The 20,658-nt window shown below is 39.3% G+C and overlaps 1 protein-coding gene across 1 annotated transcript in view; it reads left to right on the top strand.

Annotated features, from left to right (window-relative positions):
* Positions 1–20,658, top strand: part of map1b (microtubule-associated protein 1B) — a 149,951-nt gene that overhangs the window by 32,204 nt on the left and 97,089 nt on the right. Inside the window, exon 2 of the mRNA XM_028805657.2 lies at positions 11,173–11,274. Within this exon, the coding sequence (XP_028661490.2) occupies positions 11,173–11,274 (102 nt within the window). The remainder of the gene's footprint in view (positions 1–11,172; positions 11,275–20,658) is intronic.

The following is a 20,658-nucleotide window of genomic DNA, read 5'->3' on the forward strand; positions in this document are numbered from 1 at the left end:
TACCATGTTTTGTGTTTTGCTATCTGCACCTCCATTTTGTGAAGTATTTTTTGTGGGTGCAACATTTATGAAAAGAAAATTACAGAAGGAGCAAAACCTGGGATGAAATCTGTGTTCTGACTAGAAAAGGCAGTCAGAGCAGGAAAACAGTTGATTGAGGATCAGGAGAAAGATTGGAATCAAAAGCAAACAATGGATAAAACCAATAGTCAAAAAGACAGTCATCAAAACCAAATCACAAATCAGAAATCAAAGTCAAGGAGCAGAGCTTAAATCAATAACCAGTGATCAAAAATAGTAAGAAATCCAGTAGCTAAGTTTAAAATATCTCAGATACATTAGGACTTCTCAGCTTGACGTTTAATCAGTTGTGCCGATGATGTCACCTCCATGTAGTCCCAGTGCATCATGGGATACACCGTCATGGAAATGCTTGATGAGAACCCCCCAAAAACAGCAGTGGCATAGTCCAAACAAAAATCACACCGGAAAAGCCATGAAATAAATTTCAACTTTCAAAGCTCCTATCACAAAGCTACGGGTGGGAATGGGAATTGACTCTCTGGATACCTGAGCCAAAGAATCAACACCAAGTCTAATGGAAGCTCATAAAAAATGCAATAAAAACCACCAATCGTAACAATCTGGTCCAATCAGATTTTATGTGGAGTTTCCACTTTGGTCCTGTGTGTGCATGGATTTATTCCAGGTTTCGGCTGTGACCTCCATGTCCCATACTGTTAGATTAATCGGTATCTCTTAAGTACTCAGTGAATATTTTCCCTAATTGATGTTGGTTCTCATCTGATGTTATGAAGGTGGAGAAAGTGAATGAATTGAATGAGATGGCATGTTAGTTATACCCACTGCCTCAGAGCTCTAGAGAGCTAGGTTCAAAGTCTGCACTGGTCACGGCCTATGTGCATCTTACATATTTTCCCCATGTTTTAGGTGCATTACACTCATTAAAACACAACGATAATTTTGAAGCGACTAGGCTGTTCAGCCCAACAAATCTCACCAATCCTATTCACGTCATGTCTCATTGGAGTTTTATAGATCTTTAAAGTCCCATAGTCCACCTGCACAGGATTTCTCTGGGCTCTCTGCACATTCAGAAGCAGTGCATGTTGGTCTAGTATGAGTGAGTGCAGCAGACTGATGTACTGTTCAAGGTTAGACCCTGTCATGCATGGAATGAATGGATTCAGAGTATGCAGATACGGGTGGATCAAAATGAATATTGTTCATTTATTTGATGACAGTGTTATCAGTTCAGACTGTCAAATGAGGACAATGGGCATGGTGAAAATAAAAAGATCTAAGCATCATTATGAAAGACTTAAAAGAGAGAAATGATTAATGTTCATCCATCACCGGTTAACAGTTACAAAATGATGTTCTGTAAGGAGAAAGCCTTTGTTACTGTACTTTTCAATTTTGGCTCAATAGAGCACCTTGTCATTGTGCAGTCTGTGAAAGACAGGATATGAAATAAAGGCATATTTTATTGTTGCTGCAGACATGGACCCAGGCATGGACGTTTCTGTAACCACATTTTTCCATTTCTGAGGCAGCCTTCTTTATTATAAATTATGATTTGGTTTGGTTTTTAGCTCCGCACCTGCACTTGGTGAGGAACGCTGTGCAAGAACAGAGCCGTTTGTGCTGTTGTGTTGTATTTCTGAGGTGGCAATGATAGACCGGCCATCTAGCTCTGTGAAGAGGATTACTTGTGTTCTGTTTTGTGTGTTGTACTTACCCCATTTTTTGACATCCATTGCACTCCATACTTACCTGGAAGGGGGGGGGGGTCTCACTCTCTCGGGGGGTCTCACTCATTCTTTCGGAATTGCCTTTCCCAAGATTTCTTCCATTTTCCCTACAAGGGTTTTTTTTTGGGAGTCAAGGCTGGGGGGCTGTCAAATAACAGGACCTGTTAAAGCCCAATGAGGCATTCCTTATGTGAATTTCTGGGCTATGCAAGAAATAAATGGTTGTTGTTGTTTCAAAAGAATCGACAGAAGATGCTGTGTAGATTTGAAATGAAATGTGAATGGGTTTGACTTCTCGTCTATAGTGTATGTATACTGCCATTCCAGCTCTACAATGTGGTTAAACAATCTTCATCTGGATAATTCTGCTCATCGCCCATCCCTTCCCTGCAAAATGACAAACTATTTAACATATAATCAAGAGCTATAGAGAGGAGCTAATAATAAACTACAATCAAACACATATAATTAAGTTTCAAAAAGGGACGTGTTCTCTAAAAACATTGCAGGCGGTGGATCTCTAATTACTGCCTTCAAACTGAACTGCTAAGAGGCTCTGAGTAATGTACCTGTAGTTGTTGCCTTATTTTCCACCAAAATATTAATGAATAGCGTCATTGTTACACACCATTAATGACAAAAGAAAATGGCGAACAATACAACAAGAATTTTGACAGACAATCTAAAATCCCTTTTTTCAACTTAAAGTTGTTGAACAGCATAGATTTCTTTCTTCAGTGTGGGTATCCTCTGGGTGACTTTTTGGAAGAGTTGAGTATCGGATCAAAGTAATTATATAAATTGCATTTGTTCTGGAGTTTTGATCACAGAGACAGACACATATTAACAGGATACAAGCAAACTGTGCCATTGTGCCGAAGCACTAAAAGACTTTTACAACAAATGGAAATAAATCTATACGGCAGATGACAAAACGACATCTATTATGGTGGTGTTTCTGAATAATAGTTGAGTGTTAAAGTGCTTTATTCAATAGTAATGCTGCTATTACTTATAATGACGATGCACTTGCTGTATTGACACCTGCATAAGATGATGCTCTGACTTCAAACCGGAAGGTTCCCCTATGATGTATCATTAGAGGATAAAAGAAAGCTGGGCAAGTAGAAGAGAAATCTGAGCCTGAGGCAATGAGAGTCAGGGGATGAAATGTATCTCATATTATATTGTGTGAGCAATCTTCTTTTATTTGTGGATGCAGCAAAAAAAAAAGACAAAAATCTACTTGGTACCTGGAGTGAAAATCAGATTTAAAGAAACATATTAAGTGTATCCAACATTAAGAGGAAACAGGACAGTGTGATCCTGTGATGCTGAATCTGTGCACAGGTTCAAATATGGTAGAAATGACATACTATTCAATGGTATAATAGAGAAGAGGTCCAGAATCTGGAGAGTTGGAGCCAGAATGACAACCTTGCACTCAATTCCATGAAAATAAAGGAACTGATTCTGAACTTCAGGAGACTGAACTACAGTGGTCACCATCCCATTAGCATTAACGGCGAGAGGGTTTCAGATTCTTGGGAGTCAACGTCAGCCAGGAACTGTCGTGGCCAACAAACACAACAGCAATGGCCAAGAAAAGTCTTCAGAGGCCTCACTTTAAAGAGGAGCCTTCAGAAAGCACAACTCCCACAACAGCTGCTGGTTAACTTCTACAGGTGCACCACAGAGTCTGTTATCATGTACTGCATCATAGCGTGGTACTCTGGCTGCACTTCTGAGAACAGGAAGACCCTCCAGATATCATTAAAATGGCTCAGAGAATTACTGACACTCAACTACCATCATTGGAAGATCTCTTCACTGCCCACTGCAACAGATTGCAAACCATTGCTTTTGTACTCCTCTATTCTCTTGTGGACACTTCAGAGTCCTACATGCCTGCACTACCAGGCCAAAGAACAGCTTTTACCCCAAAGCAATCATCCTATTAAATACACAGCGGTCACTGCATCGTCCTATAACAGAAACCACCACTGATTGACCTGAACTTCTGCATCAGCCACACGTAGTCACACACTGCTATGACTCTGTGGAACTCATGACCATTGCATCAACTGTAATCTTCACTGGGACTTCATATACTTGTGACTTCATTTATTTGTGATTTAATTTATTATTTCTTTATTTATGCTTACATGTTTACCTTCACATTTACTACATATTTACCTTTACTTCTACTCTGTGTATAGTTGGAACTGTTAATAGTTTCATGTTTACTTAGTTTATTGTCTACTCTTATATACTTTATATCTAAGACATCTATAGGCTTGCTCCAAACGATATTTAACTGTATTGTACAGTGACAATAAAGGTATTTTGCATCTTACAATTTAACTGAAGATAAAATTTAGAAAGGACAGTAGCATAAGAATTAAAAAAGTTATAAACCATCCTGAATATACTTGGCCACTCGCCTTGAAATAACATATTATTGGAACATTTCCCTCCTGTTTGACCCTGAGTGGGCCACTTAACTGGCCTTTCTTCTTATATAATACGCTACCGTGGCTGTTCGTTTGTCTGTCCAGGATTTTAAATCACCTGTAGCTTGCAAACCGTTTGACCTATTGACCTGAAATTTGGTACACATATACTACGTGACGTCTACTTTTGGGATGATGATTGACCTCCAAGGTTATTCCTCTTTTTATTTTTATTTTATTTTATTGTAGAATCAACTCTCAGCAGTGGCCAGCAGAGCGGCCGTGCGGCGCATGTGTATGGGCGCCGTTCTCATTCCCTACCACCTTCACCGTCACTTCCCCTGCCTCTTCATATCTTAAATCATTCTTGAGGCAGATTGAAGACTTAAGTGCCAGCTTAAGTGAAAAATTAAGGAAAACATACTAAGTAATTGCAACACAAACACTGACGTAATCAGTTTTAATGTGAAAAGATGCCAATGAAAGAAGAGAAAAAGCGGGCCGTTAGGGTGGAGAAAAGGAGAGTTGCTCAGGAAGCAGCAAGAGCATCAACCTCTGAGCAAACGAATGATAAACGTACAGAGAAAGAGAATGAAAACTATGAATGCTCAAGTCAAGTGCATTCACTGCATGTTATCGTGTAGTGCGCCATTACTGGTGTATAATAATATGTAAGTAAGCAATTGCAGTGATCTTGCGAGTCGAGCTAGGTAAGGGTGGCTGCCAAAAAAGCATATTCATAAATTAACAAACTGTCAAAAATTCATCTCCATGATGCAGAACATAAGAACTACACAGCATGTCATTCATCCAATTACTAAGCCCATTTCTTCCATTACATGATTGCAGAAAACCAAAGCCCATCTTAGCAGCACTTTGCACAAAGAAGGAATTCACTGTGGATGGGATGCTGCTGTACTGCATGACACACTTAGGCATCGATTCAGAGGTCATCTAAAATGAAAAACCTCCATAATGACAGTGACTAGACTGGAAGCAGAATTCACATCTCTGGAGTTGTGAGGAATAAGTTCAGACCATTGTGCCGCCCATGTCATTCCCTAATACCTAACACCTAACATACAGTACATAGTTTACGTTGTGTTATTTTCTGTCATTTCTTGTGTGTAATTATATAAAATAACAGTTTTAAATTATTTCATATCTTGTGATGCAAAATAGTACACTATATTAATTTTATGACATAAACTACAGTACCTTGAAACTCTCAAAGGTTGACCTTTTCAAGAATATTAGGCAAAGTTGGAACAACTGATATTTCAGGGCAAGGTTAATTTGAAAGTCACTGGATCTCTACTTCAAAAATGGATTAAAAAAGTTTGTTTTTTGCACAGCTGTACCCTCACAGCTGGTGGCTTCAATGCTGTCGGTGTAGATCTTTCATATTGTTTTTACTCCACAGTTTTTAGGTTGGCCAAATGAGTAGAATTTTGTAGACCCTATGGTGCTGTCGTGGTGACACTATGCAGAAAATGAGGGGATTGACAGAGAGAAAGCAAGAGATCTGCTGACGTCACCAGTAAGCTCACCTCTCAAAGCATTCAGAGACAGTCTTGGCACAGCCCGACTAATGGAGTTTCTCCTGTTAGCTCACACCGCAAGTAGATTGCATCTGAGCTGGACACCACAAGATCATGGTTGGCCCCTGGCAGTTCACCACAGTGCAAATCTTCAAATTTACCATATATATCCACAGATAAGTTCTCCCGCAGATAAGTTGGGACTTGATTTTACCATATAATTTCTGGTATTTTATAATGTTGGTCGTATAAGTCAAATGCAGAAAACTCACGCTATTGGTCCAAGAGATTATGATATGCTAACGCCCACCTGAGAGAGTAACCACGGAGCACACGGCCTTTTCTTACTATGTGGGTGCGGCAATGCACTGTATCAATGTGTGCTCCTAACCTCTCTCTCTCTATTGTGCCTACATGACCACACAGTTTATGTTTTTTGTATCACACACCCTTATACACTTTTATTGTAAGAGCATCCCTTGCCTACGATGGAGCATTTAATCAGAAGAAAATTATGAACCTGGTTTTAAATTAAACGTTGTTGAAGAAGCGAAAGAAAATGGTAACTGCGCTGCTGCAACAAAATTTGATCCGTGTGAGAAACTGATGCGAGATTGGAGGAGGCAAGAAGATGTTTAAAAAAAACAGAAATTAAGTGTCGCATTTTTCAATGGTTGTATAAGTTGGGGTCTGATTTTATGATCAATTTTTTGGGTTTCAAGACCCGACTTATACTTGAGAATATACGGTAGATGCTTTGTGGTGTACTGTAAGTGCATGATAATTCAGCTGGTGATGAGGATAAGATATGCATGGTGAATGGATGAAATGTAGTGGGGACTGGCTAGGAGATCAGCTGACATCACTTGGTAAAACACAAGACATCAGACAGACGAGCTTCTGTTGAATTTGTGAAGTTCAAAACCTGTGTTCCTTATTCCTCATCACTGCATTTTATGAATTGTACTTCATTGGTTTGTCAGCTGACATACAGTACCTGCCCACTGTGGTTAAAGACTTTTGTTGTGGACGAGATGAAGTGAGTTGCTGATTATGTCAGACTACACGACCAGCTTCATGGGAGTGCACCACCGATTACCTCCGACTCACAGAGATTACGTAAATGAAGGCTACAGCAGAAAATCGCTGGAAAAGTCACATGATGTGTGGGGCTTTGGCAAATTAGATATTTTAGGAATATTACTGGCTTTGCCTCAAATTGCTTTATTATTTGGTATATTGGTTAAATCACATTCAAACATGTGTTATTGGTTACAGCAAATTAGAAATGTAAAGTGATTACTGTGTTGGGTGCAGAGTTCAATATATTTTCATAATCAGTCATTAGACCAAATATTTAGTTCTACTACTGGCTAAAAAGGCTATTAGTGGCTGGGAGGACAACCCCATGAATATTAATATCAGTGCTGGGATTTGGTTTCTTGCGCTAGGCCTGGTCCCTATGAGATTAGCAGCTCCTTGCCATTGTCAACTGTGGCCAGTAAGGGGTGTAGCAGCACCCCAAACCCCAGACACAACTGCAAACATCAAGTCCCAGGTGCAATAGATAATAGTTTATTAACAAGGAGAACTCTCTCAACAGGCTTCTCTTCACAATATACAATAGAACCATCCAAAGTTTCTCTTCCCTGAGTATTTCCCTCCTCCATCTATTCTTCTCAACAAGTCTTGCCTGCCTTCTCCCGACTCCAACTCCATAGGTGAAGCAGTTCAGTCTCCTTTATACCAGACCCAGGAGTACTTCCAGTGCCATGATACTGCATCCAGAAGGCATTTTCAGGTCAGGCAGACCCTCCCTAAACTGATGACAGCTCCTCCTGCTAGCCCCCCTTGGTAGAATGATCTTGCCACCTGTCATGCTAGGGGAACAAATGGCCCCGGAAGGCAAACTTGTTCTACTCTTCCATTGTAGAGGCCTCCCGGTGAGGTAAGGAAGCTTTCATCCCAGCCGGGAAGCCAGCCAACCTGTGTCTATGACACCACTTTATGTACCTTTCCTTAAATTTGAATTTCCTAATCATTTTACTTTGTAGTGTATATGTAGTCTTCAGCAGTGCATTATACATAGACTGGGATAATGAACAAATGCATAATTTTCCAAATCTGTTTAACCGTTTTAGGATAGTGGGAAGCTGGGGTCTATCCCACCATTATTGGGAGGAAAGGAAGAGCCAACACTAAATAGAGCACTAGACCATCATGTATAAATAAGATTTGGAAAAACTACATAGTAACAACTTATTTTTTGTTTTTTAGTTATATTTTAAGTGTAAAAATATCATTTGACATGTGCAAGAAGTTGAAAAATGAAGAACAAACTAGATGTGTGATCAATTCATTCAGCTTAAAACTTTCACATCCCAACCCACCACTGTTACTTCAGGTGTGCTCTCTGTCCTGGGGCCTCTTCTTTTTATTATTTACCTTCTTCCCCTGGGGAACATCTTTTGTAAATATAACATTAATTTTCACTGTTATGTTGATGGCACCCAGCTCTGCCTTGCTATTAAACCAATCTCTTCTTTTGCACCATCTTCGCTTATTAACTGCATTGCTGAAATGAAATCCTGGTTTTCTTCAAATTTTCTTAAATTAAACAATGACAAAACTGAGGTTCTCCTCAATGGTACAAAATCATCATTATCCAAAGCCGATAATCTTTCATTTGCTATTGATAACTCCTTTGTTTCCCCTTCACCTCAGGTTAAGAGTCTGGGTGTCATCCTTGATAGTACTCTATCTTTCCAATCTCACATTAATAACAACACCCATTCTGCTTACTTCTGCCTGCGTAATATTAATCGCATCTGTCCGTCCCTCACTCCCAATACCACTGTCATTCTTGTTCACAGTCTTGTTACTTATCGTCTGGACTATTGCAATTTAACATTATACATAGTTATTGTCTGTTTTTCACCTGCATTATTATCATTCCTTAATTTAATATTATTTATTGTATCATTATGCTGCTGCTGAAGAATGTGAATTTCCCATTGGGATTAATAAAGTATCTATCTATCTATCTATCTATCTATCTATCTATCTATCTATCTATCTATCTATCTATCTATCTATCTATCTATCTATCTATCTATCTATCTATCTATCTATCTATCTATCTATCTATCTATCTATCTATCTATCTATCTAATTCACTCCTCTTTGGTCTCTCTAATAAATCTCTCCATAAGCTTCAGCTGGTCGAGAATTCTGCTGCCTGCATCATTACTTGAACCCCATCTATTCACCATATTACTCCAGTCTTGCAGCAGCTTCATTGGCTCCCCATTAAGTTTCAAATACAATACAATACATTACAATTTATTTTTTGTATAGCCCAAAATCACACAAGAAGTGCTGCAATAGGCTTTAACAGGCCTTGCCTCTTGACAGCCCCCCTCAGCCTTGACTTTCTAAGAAGACAAGAAAAAACTCCCAAAAAAAAAAACCCTTGTAGGGAAAAAATGGAAGAAACCTTGGGAAAGGCAGTTCAAAGAGAGACCCCTTTCCAGGTAGGTTGGGCGTGCAGTGGGTATCAAAAAGAAGGGGGTCAATACAATACAATACAATACACAGAACAGAACAAATCCTCAATACAGTATAAAAATAAAAATTTTAGAAGTACGGAGTAGAATTTAACAGTAGATGATATCACATAATATGATTTGGATTTGTTTAGAGTCCTGGAGACCTCATCAAGCTGCCTCCCCCATTTGGCCATTTCACAGCTGAAATAGCGCTAATCTGACGAAAGGACTCCTCTTTCCCACGATTTCTACGATCCTCCATCAGGGATGACTTTACCTTAGGCAGGAAAAACAACTTGGCAGGTGGGCCGTGGCACCAAGTGCCATATTTGACTATTGAGAAGAATAAGAGCATAGGTGAGGGTTAGTATTCAATTATAACTATCATGTTACTTATGTTTTAGTGCTAATGACTAACAACAGAGATGCAGTCTGTCCAGTTAATCAGCAGCTCTAGTCAGGGTGTGCTAAACTGAAGTAGTGAGTCTTCAGCCGGGATTTAAAAGCTGAGACCGATGGGGCATCTCTTATAGTAGCAGGCAGACCATTCCACAGTTTAGGGGCCCTGTAACTAAAAGCTCGACCTCCCATTGTTATTTTATTAATTCTTGGAATCATAAGCAGACCGGCATCTTAAGATCTTAATGTGCGCTCTGGTTTGTAAGTCATGATAAGTTCAGACAAGTAAGCCGGACCTCGACCATTTAATGCTTTATATGTTAAAAGGAGAATTTTGAAAACTGACTTAAACTTAACCAGGAGCCAGTGTAAGGATTTAAGAACTGGAGTTATGTGTTTGTATTTTCTTGTTCTTGTAATAATTCTTGCAGCAGCATTTTGGATTAACTGGAGGCTGTATAAAGAACAGTTTGAACAGTTTGAAAATTGATTTTAAAATTCTTCTGTTAACATTTAAGGTCGTTCATAACCTCGCCCCTCCATATCTGTCTAACCTTCTTCATGTTGCCATTCCCTCCCATAACCTTAGACCCTCTTCCTCCATCCACCTGACTGCCCCTCTCACCCGTCTAACTACCATTGGGAGCAGAGCATTCAGCCGTTCTGCTCCCAAGCTCTGGAACTGAACTTAGAAATATTGAATCATTCTCAACTTTCAAATGTAAACTTAAAACCCATCTGCTGAAAATGGCTTTTTCTCTGTGATTACAATGGCTTTGTTCGGTTTTAACTTTTTATATTTTCTGTTTTTTCTGGTACTTTAAGTTCTGTTTATAATGTGCTTTTTATTTATTGTTTGTACAGTGTCCTTGAGTTCTTAGAAAGGCGCCTTTGTATAAATAAAATGTATTATTATTAAATGTATGCAACTAAATTTAATAAGAATGATATATAAAAATATGATTGCCAGATTTGTGTAAGCGATAGTAAAGCTATTCCAGAAGTATTTTTCTATTCTGTTATCCTTGCAGGCAGTGTGGTGTAGTGTTTAAGACTCTGAGGTTGTGGATTCAAATCCCACTACTGACACTGTGGGATCCTGAGCAAGTCACTCCCCCTGCCTGTGCTCCAACTAGAAAAAGAAATGTTAAGAATGGGATCTTAATGTTGTCTTAGATTAAGATATCAACCACATAAGTAAATGTTTTACATAAAGAATTTTATTTTTTAATTTGAAGCAATGAAAATATTATAATTAGCAAATAGCCCTCTTCAAGATGAATTTAGAGGAGGGTTGTGATCTTCATATTGAGGTCCCACCCTATCAGCCAAAGGTGCTTGTTAGTAGAGGTTCTGTGCTATGCGTAATCAAAACTGTGATGTATAATTTATTTTGTCATGATATTAAATATTAATATTAAAAGGAATTAATAATAACATTACCTGTTTTTTACAGGAATTCGGTCATGGGACACCAATCTCATTGAATGCAATCTGGATCAAGAACTGAAGCTCTTTGTATCTCGACACTCTGCGAGATTTTCACCAGAGGTTAGAGGTAAGTGGCTTAAATGAGCTTATTGAATGCTTGACTATTCTATTTATATCTGTATATATATATATTTATAATATAAAAAATATCCAATATCTGTCTGTCTGTCCGCTTTATACGAGAGAACTACTTAACAGATTTTTTTATATTATTTGCCTGAACATTCCAGTTGATTTTGCGACTCATTGCCTCATTACGCTATGTATCATAGTTCGCTTAAGGTGCTGATTTATTTGCGCAAATCCGAGAGAGACACAGTGGGCCAAGAGGAGGGGGGGGGGGCCCTCCTCACTCATGCGCCAGCCTTGGGGCGTATTTTACATCCGCTTAGCTAGCAAATGAGAGTACTACTTCACAGATTTTGATCAGGTTTTTTTTCTATAATTTTCTTGAACATTGTGGTTGATTTTGTGACTTCTCTCATCGCACTAAGAATCATAGTTCACTTGTAGGAGCAATATATTCAGGCTAATCCGAGACAGAGGCTGGGGGCCAAGGGGAGTGGGAAGCGTGACGTCAGGGGTAGGAAGCTGAGCAGGGCCCTCCTCACTGTCCTGTTTCACTAATACGCGGGCGGAGCCGAAGGGCATGACTTGTACCATATAAAAGGGTTTTAGATGATATTGATACGCAGTGTTTATTTGTATAATAAAACTCTTGTGGACACATTCACTTTTCTGACAGAACTTGAGTTACACGCAACCCCCAAGTACCAGGAGCTGTGGCCTGGCAGAAGTCATTACTACAATAGCATCATTGTAACCTTTGCACTTACAAATATCTCCATCTTAAATTTAAAGTAACACAATTATCTGTGTGTCCGTAGCCAGCTTCTGAATTATCAGTCGATGTATGATACAACTGTATTTTTTCACACTGGTTGCCAATACAGTTTATTTTTCTTCTTATTTAAATGATGCACAACAGCCTTGATAATGACTTTATAATCATTTTATCTTTGATTGACATTAGCATATAGAAAAGGTTTAATATTAATCAAAATAAAGTCAGGCTAATATATGAGTCCTGAGAGGCCAAAGCAACTGAGCAAAATTCTCTTTGTGTCAGAAGAACACAGCATGCAAATGTAAAGCACTGACTCCAATAATCTCCCACTTCAGTCTAGTAGTCTGATGCAATGTGTAAGCCACATCGGCCCAGTATTTTTCTGTCGAGACAGTGACACACTTTTTTAAATTATTCAATATCTCAATGTATTTCAAAGAGCCTGCATTGATAGCACTTAAAAGTTACAGCTGAGAAGAAAGTTAATTTCAAAATGGAGAAGAAAGCTTAATAAATTGTACGCATTTCTCTTTCATCTCCCCATATGAATCACAGCTTCTGTAGTCTGGTGTGCTGTCTATTGGTGATTATTTGCTACTGAATGTTACTTATAACCAAATAACAACATCAGATAGACAGATTGACAGCTTCTAAAGGTCTGTCCACATTGCATTAATCCCTGCGCCATTTCTGTGACCTCTCACAGATATGAAAATGGAGCATTTCACAGCTTTACAGTTACTGAACAAAAACATCTCATCCGTCCTTCTGTTTAATGTAATTTAGAGTCTGTTGGAAGCAGAATCAGGTGCAAGAAGGGAACAAAACTCTGGAAAGAACTTCAATAGTGTGATCCAATTTTGGATAGATTAGGTGAATAGGATTTATGGTCTTTGTTGGGCTGATTTGCCATTTCTTTGTTCAAATTCTTCCAATGTTACGTTTGTGATAGGGACACACCCATTTACGCATGCCAACTAATTCAGACTCACCATTCATTTTAAATTAAGTACCTGCAGAAAACTCAGGCAGGCACTAGAGAAGCATTCAGACCAGAGTCCTGACCACGGGGGGGCTGGGGTGGGCACTGCCCCCCTTGAGACAAGCCGTGCCCCCCCTGCGAAATGCTCTGTCTGTCCAATGAAAACTCTGGAGAAGAATAACATTTGATTTTCAAAACTGAGTTGCTTTCCAATCGGCCCATTTGAATTTGGGCGTATCCATCAGTGTCTCCTCCACTAGACAGGCACCGTGCTGCTCACAGTTCACTTCGCCGCACATTTTGCAGCACGTTTTGAACCTGTTGACTGCATTCTTTAATTAAAACAGTGTATACATTCCATTCTTCTTTTATTTTCTGGTTGGTAACACCAAAGGCTATGCATAGGTGGCTTATTAAAAAGCAGACATCTTCAACCTCTGTCCCTCCGCAAGCTGCTGGCTCCATGGTTGAGCCCAGCACCGCTGCTACCAACACGGAGCACAGTGCACCCACATCGGGAACTGAAACTCCAAAAGATGTAAATAAGCCTACACAATCCTCCAGCTCTGCGCCCGTGTTGGGTACTCCAAACCTTTGCCTTCAACAAAATATACAGTCCGGTCTGCCTGACTTAAATATGGATAGCCCATCCCTGCCCATTTTAATTAATTATCCCAAGCGCGCATTCGGAAAGACACTCAGATGTTTTAGTTCAAGCTGGTATCAGTCTCGACCATGGCTTGAATATTCTGTTGTCCGTGATGCCGGCTTTTGCTTTGCCTGCCGCAAATTTAGTGTTTCCAATTTGGACTGCGACGACATATTCACCAAACACGGCTACAATAATTGAAAAAAGCTCTAGAAAAAGACGGTGGCGGCTTCCACAAACACGCGTCTAGTATCCCGCACGTCAGAGCCATGTCTGCATCACAGCACTCATCATTGGTGTGTCTTTAGCTTGCATGCGAAAGCTCTTTCTCTACTTTGAACCGCATTCTCACTCCACTCCGCCGAACAATGCTGCATTCAAGGAAGAGAAATTTAGTCATTCTGGTACAAGAGAAAAACATCACAGAAAATCTAGACATGAATGAATTTATTTCAGAATTTGCCAAGAGTAACCGCAGACTGGTCCTGTAGATAATATCCAGGTTAAACACTGGAAACTGATGTCTTATAGCCTCCCATGACTACAATAAGCCACGTTTCTGTTCTTGCTCTCATATGTTGTATACAAATGACTTTATTGATATTTACCTTGTAGATGTATTATTTTTTGTGAACAAATATAGAACTACAAGTTCCATTGCCTCTGTTTATTTAATTGAACAATAGGTTATGATTTATGCCACATTTTTTGCTTTTACATGTTATATAAAACTGTGTTATTATTATTTGACCCCCCTACAAAAATGGGGTTGGATGGATAGATGGATATTTTTTGCCCCCCGAGACAAGCCAAATGCCCACCCACACATGATGTTCTGGTCACACCTCTGATTCAGACCCCATCCAGGCAGTGCTTAACCCCAAATTTGATGGGGGCACTAGAGGAACATTCAGACTCCACCTAAGTAGTGTCTAAGCTGGAATTTGAACCCAGCACATTAGTACTGTGAGGCAGTCAAACTAACCCCTGCACTACCATACAGTCCTGGCCAAAACAGGCAGTCTCCTCTCATCTTTAATACAATTCAGGTTATGGGAAGGCCACAGCCTATGCCAGTGCACTGGGCACAAGGAAGGAAAATGTCCTATACTAGGTGCCATTTACGCACACACACATGCATACACACACACACGCGCATACACACACACACACGCACACACACACACACACACACACACACACACAAGGGCCAATTTGGAATCGCCATTTATTGTGGTCAGAACAGTCAAACTCTTCAAGGACACTGTCCAGATACAGGATTTTGATTCCAGAAGATTGGATTTGTGAGGTGGCAGTTCCACCGAGACACCCCAAACTATTATAAAATCAAATAACTTAGTTACTGGAGAAGTCCTACTATGAATTGCAGTCACTCTCAAATAGGAAGCAGTGGTAAGGAGTATGAACATAATATGCAACTGCAGGCCTAATGAACAAGTAAAGCATGTCATTGATCTGCTTTATTGTCACATAAAACATAGTACGTTCATTTATTTTGTAAAGCTGCTCTCAGAGTCATAGAGATGCACAGTGCATTGATTCATTCATATATTTATTCATTCATTTTTACTTATTCAGAAGCAGCTTTGTGGGCGTATGCAGTGAATGCTATTCTAAAAGATTACTTCTGTGCATTTCTTATAGACAGAATTTAGTTGGGTTCGTCCGGACATTTATCTTTACAGCACAGTTAGTGATCCAAACTCAAAATAATTGTCTATTTTAGGTTGAGATTTCTAACATAATTTAGCTAATTTTCTTAACTATAACTAGTGCACTTAATAGGTTGATTGGAGCATGCAAGCCATAATAGCAACAAAGCAACGTAACGATTCCATTTTTAGATGGCATGTGCAATGAGGTGCAGCAAATCCATGATAGGAAGAGCTGAGCTCATCAGCTAGTTGCCTGCTAGTAGTGAGTGAACCTCATTGAATGCACTTGGCCTTGTGAATTTCCCATTGGGATTAATAAAGTATCTATCTATCTATCTATCTATCTATCTATCTATCTATCTATCTATCTATCTATCTATCTATCTATCTATCTATCTATCTATCTATCTATCTATCTATCTATCTATCTATCTATCTATCTATCTATCTATCTATCTATCTATCTATCTATCTATCTATCTATCTATCTATCTTATATAGTGCCTTTCATATCTATCTATCTATCTATCTATCTATCTATCTATCTATCTATCTATCTATCTATCTATCTATCTATCTATCTATCTATCTATCTATCTATCTATCTATCTATCTATCTATCTATCTATCTTGAGTTCAATGAAATTGTGGAAAGTTTCAGGAATTTTGTTGAACTTCGCAAAATGCTTCGAAGTCAGCAGAGATGAAGAAACTGAATATGTTTTGTGTGGAGTATACTGATGCAGTAAGTGTCCCAAAGGGCTTGGGACATGTTTGCCAGCTTATGGTGGATGGATTATTGTGGCCAAAAAATGTGACCTGAGCTGTGAGGCAGCAGTAATAACCTCAGTGCCACTGTGCCCGAGATATAATTATTAGTAGTAAAGGAATAGTTCAACCAAAAATGATATATGATTTATATGTTAGTTTTTCCACGTAGTTTCTAGTGATGGCTAAGAAAAAAATGTTAATCTCATGTTTTCATGCACAACACATATAAAAAATCATATAATATATGGTAATAGAACCCAATTGTGACTAATGCTGTATAACGGCAAACAATGTAAAAAACATCCATGGAAAAAGGAAAATAAGTTTCACATTACTTGTGTCACATAATACAGTCATATGGTGAAAACATCCAAAACATTACATTCTTTGCTGAAATAATGTTAAAGGATTCTTAACAAATGAATGAGGGGTAGAGGAAAATCTTCAATTTAAAGTGCAGCATTATGAGAATGCATTTCCTGTTCGTGACGTGCGCAGCTTTCGGGAAGTTTCTATTAAACAATATGTTGGGGCTGAAATTACACCCAGTGGGGCTGTAATGCTTATTTTGTTGTTCTTGTTTTATTTGGTATGTTGTAACTTTCTTGTGTAATCCCCACCTTTGTGTCTTATTTTCGTATAATAAACCACCTTATTTTTGGTTACTTTCCCAGATTTTAAATCTCATTTGAAGGGCTATTCAAAGGTATAATTTCAATATGAAGTGCTTCCTCATTTTAGAGTAGAAAGCAAGAATCCTTGCTGAATCCTACTAAGCAAAAAACACTTTATGTTTGGTTGTGTTAGGGTCCGAGGGTGACGCTGTTCCCCTATGTACTGTTTAGCATGTAGACCTTAACAGAAAGCCCCAAATCCCACACTCTTACCACACCGTCAGGAATTAACTGCTGTTGTAGTTCAATACTTACCCTTGTTTTTACATTTGGAACCTCGGGCAATTAGGTAGAGCACCAGAACGGGTAAGAGAGAGAAAGTTACACATTTACTTGTGCATTATAGATCTCTTCTTCTTTTGGCTGCTCCTGTTAGGGGTTGCCACAGCGGATCACCTTTTTTCATATCTTCCTGTCCTCTGTATCTTGCTTTGTCACACCCATCACCTGCATGTCCTCTCTCACCACATCCAAATAAGCAGAGTTTAAATATATGTTAGCAAAATAATAATAATACGACCTGGGTAAATAATCCATTCATCTTGCTTAGACTAATAATAATAACAATAATAATACATTTTATTTACATAGCGTCTTTCCCATGCTCAAGGCACTTCACAGAGTTTAAGATAGAATGGCAGGGTATACAGTATATAGCATTGTACAAACCAGATAAATAAATAAAGAAGATTAAGACAGTAAATTCAGAGAAAAAAAGCCTAACAGACAACATAATTGATGGTCTAGCACACACACATACAGGTTACATGAGCATCTTGACATAAAGGTAAACTGAGAGAAGGGTAATAAAGTCAGGTAGAGCTAAAAGCATTCCTGAACAGATGAGTTTTGAGTTGTTTTTTAAAAGAATTCATGGAGTCAGCTGACTACCAAGTGGTTTTCTGTCTGAGTCTCCAGTTTAGCTTGGTCTTTGTCTCAAGGTGGTCCAGCATGTTCCTTGGATGGAATGGCAGGCAGCATCGCCTGTTTGAATATGTCTGCCAAGAAAGTGACTTTCTTTCTTACCCTGTTTTTATTTTCGTCTGGCTTACCTGATGTACCTCCTTGACCAATGGCATATCATAATGCAAGGTGACTCCCTACTTCATTCCAATTTTGCTTGAGCTCAGGTAGGTTTAGCAAGTAGATTTATCCCCCATTCCAGCCCACACTTTCAAACTGCGTGGGGAAGGGGATTCATAAATTCTGTCTGCCCCTTCCATTCCAGGCTCTGCTGTTAATGTCCTTTCATTCTCAGCCCAGAAGTATTCCACCAGGCTAGCTGACCAGCCATTATCTCAGATTTTATCTTTACTAGCATTAACCTGAAGGGCAAACACACCTACACACCAAACACACGCCGGGGCCAATTTAGCAACACCATTTTACTTAACCTGCATGACTTTGAACAGTGAGAGAAAAACATCAGGAGCACCCTGAGAAGAAAACCACACACACTTTGCGAGAACATGCAACCTCCACACAGGGAGGACCAGGGACACAAACGTATGTCTCCTTACTTCAAGGCAGTCCAAATTCTAAAGTATTATTATTTTTTATGTACAATTTTTTATCATAATATTACTATGCCATCTTCATGACACTTTGCCCTCAGGAAACTTATATTTTATGCCATGACTTAATTGCTTCACAGAATAAACTCCATGGCCTGCACAATAAAACTACAAACGCTGTTATGGAGTAAAAGGAAGTGTGGGCGATGGATGCTTGCAGTTGGCAAATTAACTTTTTTTTAATTCACTCAGGTAGTTGTTTATCTTTACTGAGTTTTTACTACTGGAACAGATTAATTAAGAATATCATTTGATTTATCACAACAGTGCTCATAACTCAATAGCACTAACAATCAAAAAAAAAAAGGAAAAGACAAAAAAGTACTCATCTTTAATGCCATGAAAAAAGTAAATGTTAAATGGTTCTTCTTTTTTTAATACATAGCTTACACATAGCTATGCTTATGTGTAGCTTGTACATAGCTGTGGTGTCGACCCTTCTTTTTTTATGCCTAGTCTTCCTTGTTTGGCAGTTGCCTTCTATCAGGCTCCTGCTGACTGACTGTGCCCAGCGATGCACTCATCCGTTCAGTTTGACCCATGGAGCGCAGAGCTGTTTCTGACTGTAGTGTGATCATTTTCCCTTGTCTACTGCCATGCTGAATACTAGCTTAGAAATTCATGGTCAGATAGCTACTATAAATATTGTATAATAATTGTAAAAACTATTATTATGTATAGCTTGATATCTATCAATTGTTTTCTGACTTTTTCCATGGGGATCAAAAGTTCACATTCAGTACATATTAGTGAGTTTAGAGCTCAGAGGAAAGACTTGATTGGAAGTGCACGGGGTAAACCATACCTGTAAGTGAAATGCTCATATAGAACATGCACAAATAAACAGAAAATATAAGCTTTCAAATTTCATGTGTAATCAAAGACACAAGTTCCTTGGGTTTAAAACTGGGCAGTAGGTTTTGTTCATCCCATAATAAGGTCTTAATACTCTTTCACCTCTAAATTGCAGCCTGTGCCAGTGCACCATGTCCTGACTGGAAGGTCGAGAATTGTTCACCTTAAAGCTACTGACATTTATGGTGGCGCAGTGGTGGCGTTGCTGCCTCGCAGTTAGGAGACCTGGGTTCGCTTCCCGGGTCCTCCCTGCGTGGAGTTTGTATGTTCTCCCAGTGTCTGCATGGGTTTCCTCCGGGTGCTCTGGTTTCCTCCCACAGTCCAAAGACATGCAGGTTAGGTGCATTGCTGGTCCTAATTTGCCCCTAGTGTGTGTGTGTGTGTGTGCCCTGCGGTGGGATGGCGCCCTACCTGGGGATTTGTTCCTACCTTGTGCCCTGTGCTGGCTGGGACTGGCTCCAGCAGACCCCCATGACCCTGTGTTAGGATATAGCGGGTTCGGTAATGACTGACTGACATTTGCAGCTCTTTAAGGGCCGTGTCAGTGGATGTCGGAGTCACTTTATAGTGTTGTCTTTTGTCTGCTCTCCTCTACTCTCACCACTGTATTCTTACTTGCAGCAGCAGCACTCCTCATGTTCAAGAGGATGACCAAGATTAACTTTTCCATTTTGATCCAAACTAAAAATGCAACAAAAATTTAAATTTGCATTATTATATTAACGGGCATTGCATTATTATATTAACCAGACAGAAAACATAGAAGGTGTATCCAGCAGGGGGTGTTAGCTCCCTTGGAATGAGTTCTTTGGTAATTGCGGCGTGTTACATAACCCGAAAACTATATAGGTATAATATAAAAATGTGATACCCTTCTGTTAGTGATACAGCAGTAATAAATCACATAGGAGAAATAACTTAAATTTGTTTAATGATGGCTTACTCTCCATAACAGACCGAAGGAAGCCGATGGCAAGAACCTAGTTCAGGAGTGGGCGTCCGATGTGCAGAGTCTGCCATTTATGCCATTGCAGTGGAAGGGTTTTCAGGATCAGACAACGTTATCTCCCATCCATCTGTCGGCTTCAAAGGTGTGCCAGGCAATGTTCCAAGGCTTTATACTCTTTCTTCACGTGGAAGCCCCCATTCCAAACAAAGCAAACAGGATACAGTTTCATGCTGACTTTGACACACAAAAATAGTATGCAACAGTCCTCAGTCTGACTGCCCGTTTCGCAGTTGTGTCTGTCTGTCTTGTCTTATAATGCTTGCCTTGCAGTTCTATATGGTTAACCCCTGTGCTAAATCTGGCTCTGTGTCAACTGTGTATGTGAGTAGAAAAAGGCAGATTAATAAGAGATATTTCCACAGAGTACAGTGACATATTAAACTTATGCTCTTATTACAGAAGGTCAGTTGTTTT

This window comes from Erpetoichthys calabaricus, chromosome 7, assembly GCF_900747795.2.
Source record: "Erpetoichthys calabaricus chromosome 7, fErpCal1.3, whole genome shotgun sequence".
Taxonomy (NCBI): Eukaryota; Metazoa; Chordata; class Cladistia; order Polypteriformes; family Polypteridae; genus Erpetoichthys; species Erpetoichthys calabaricus.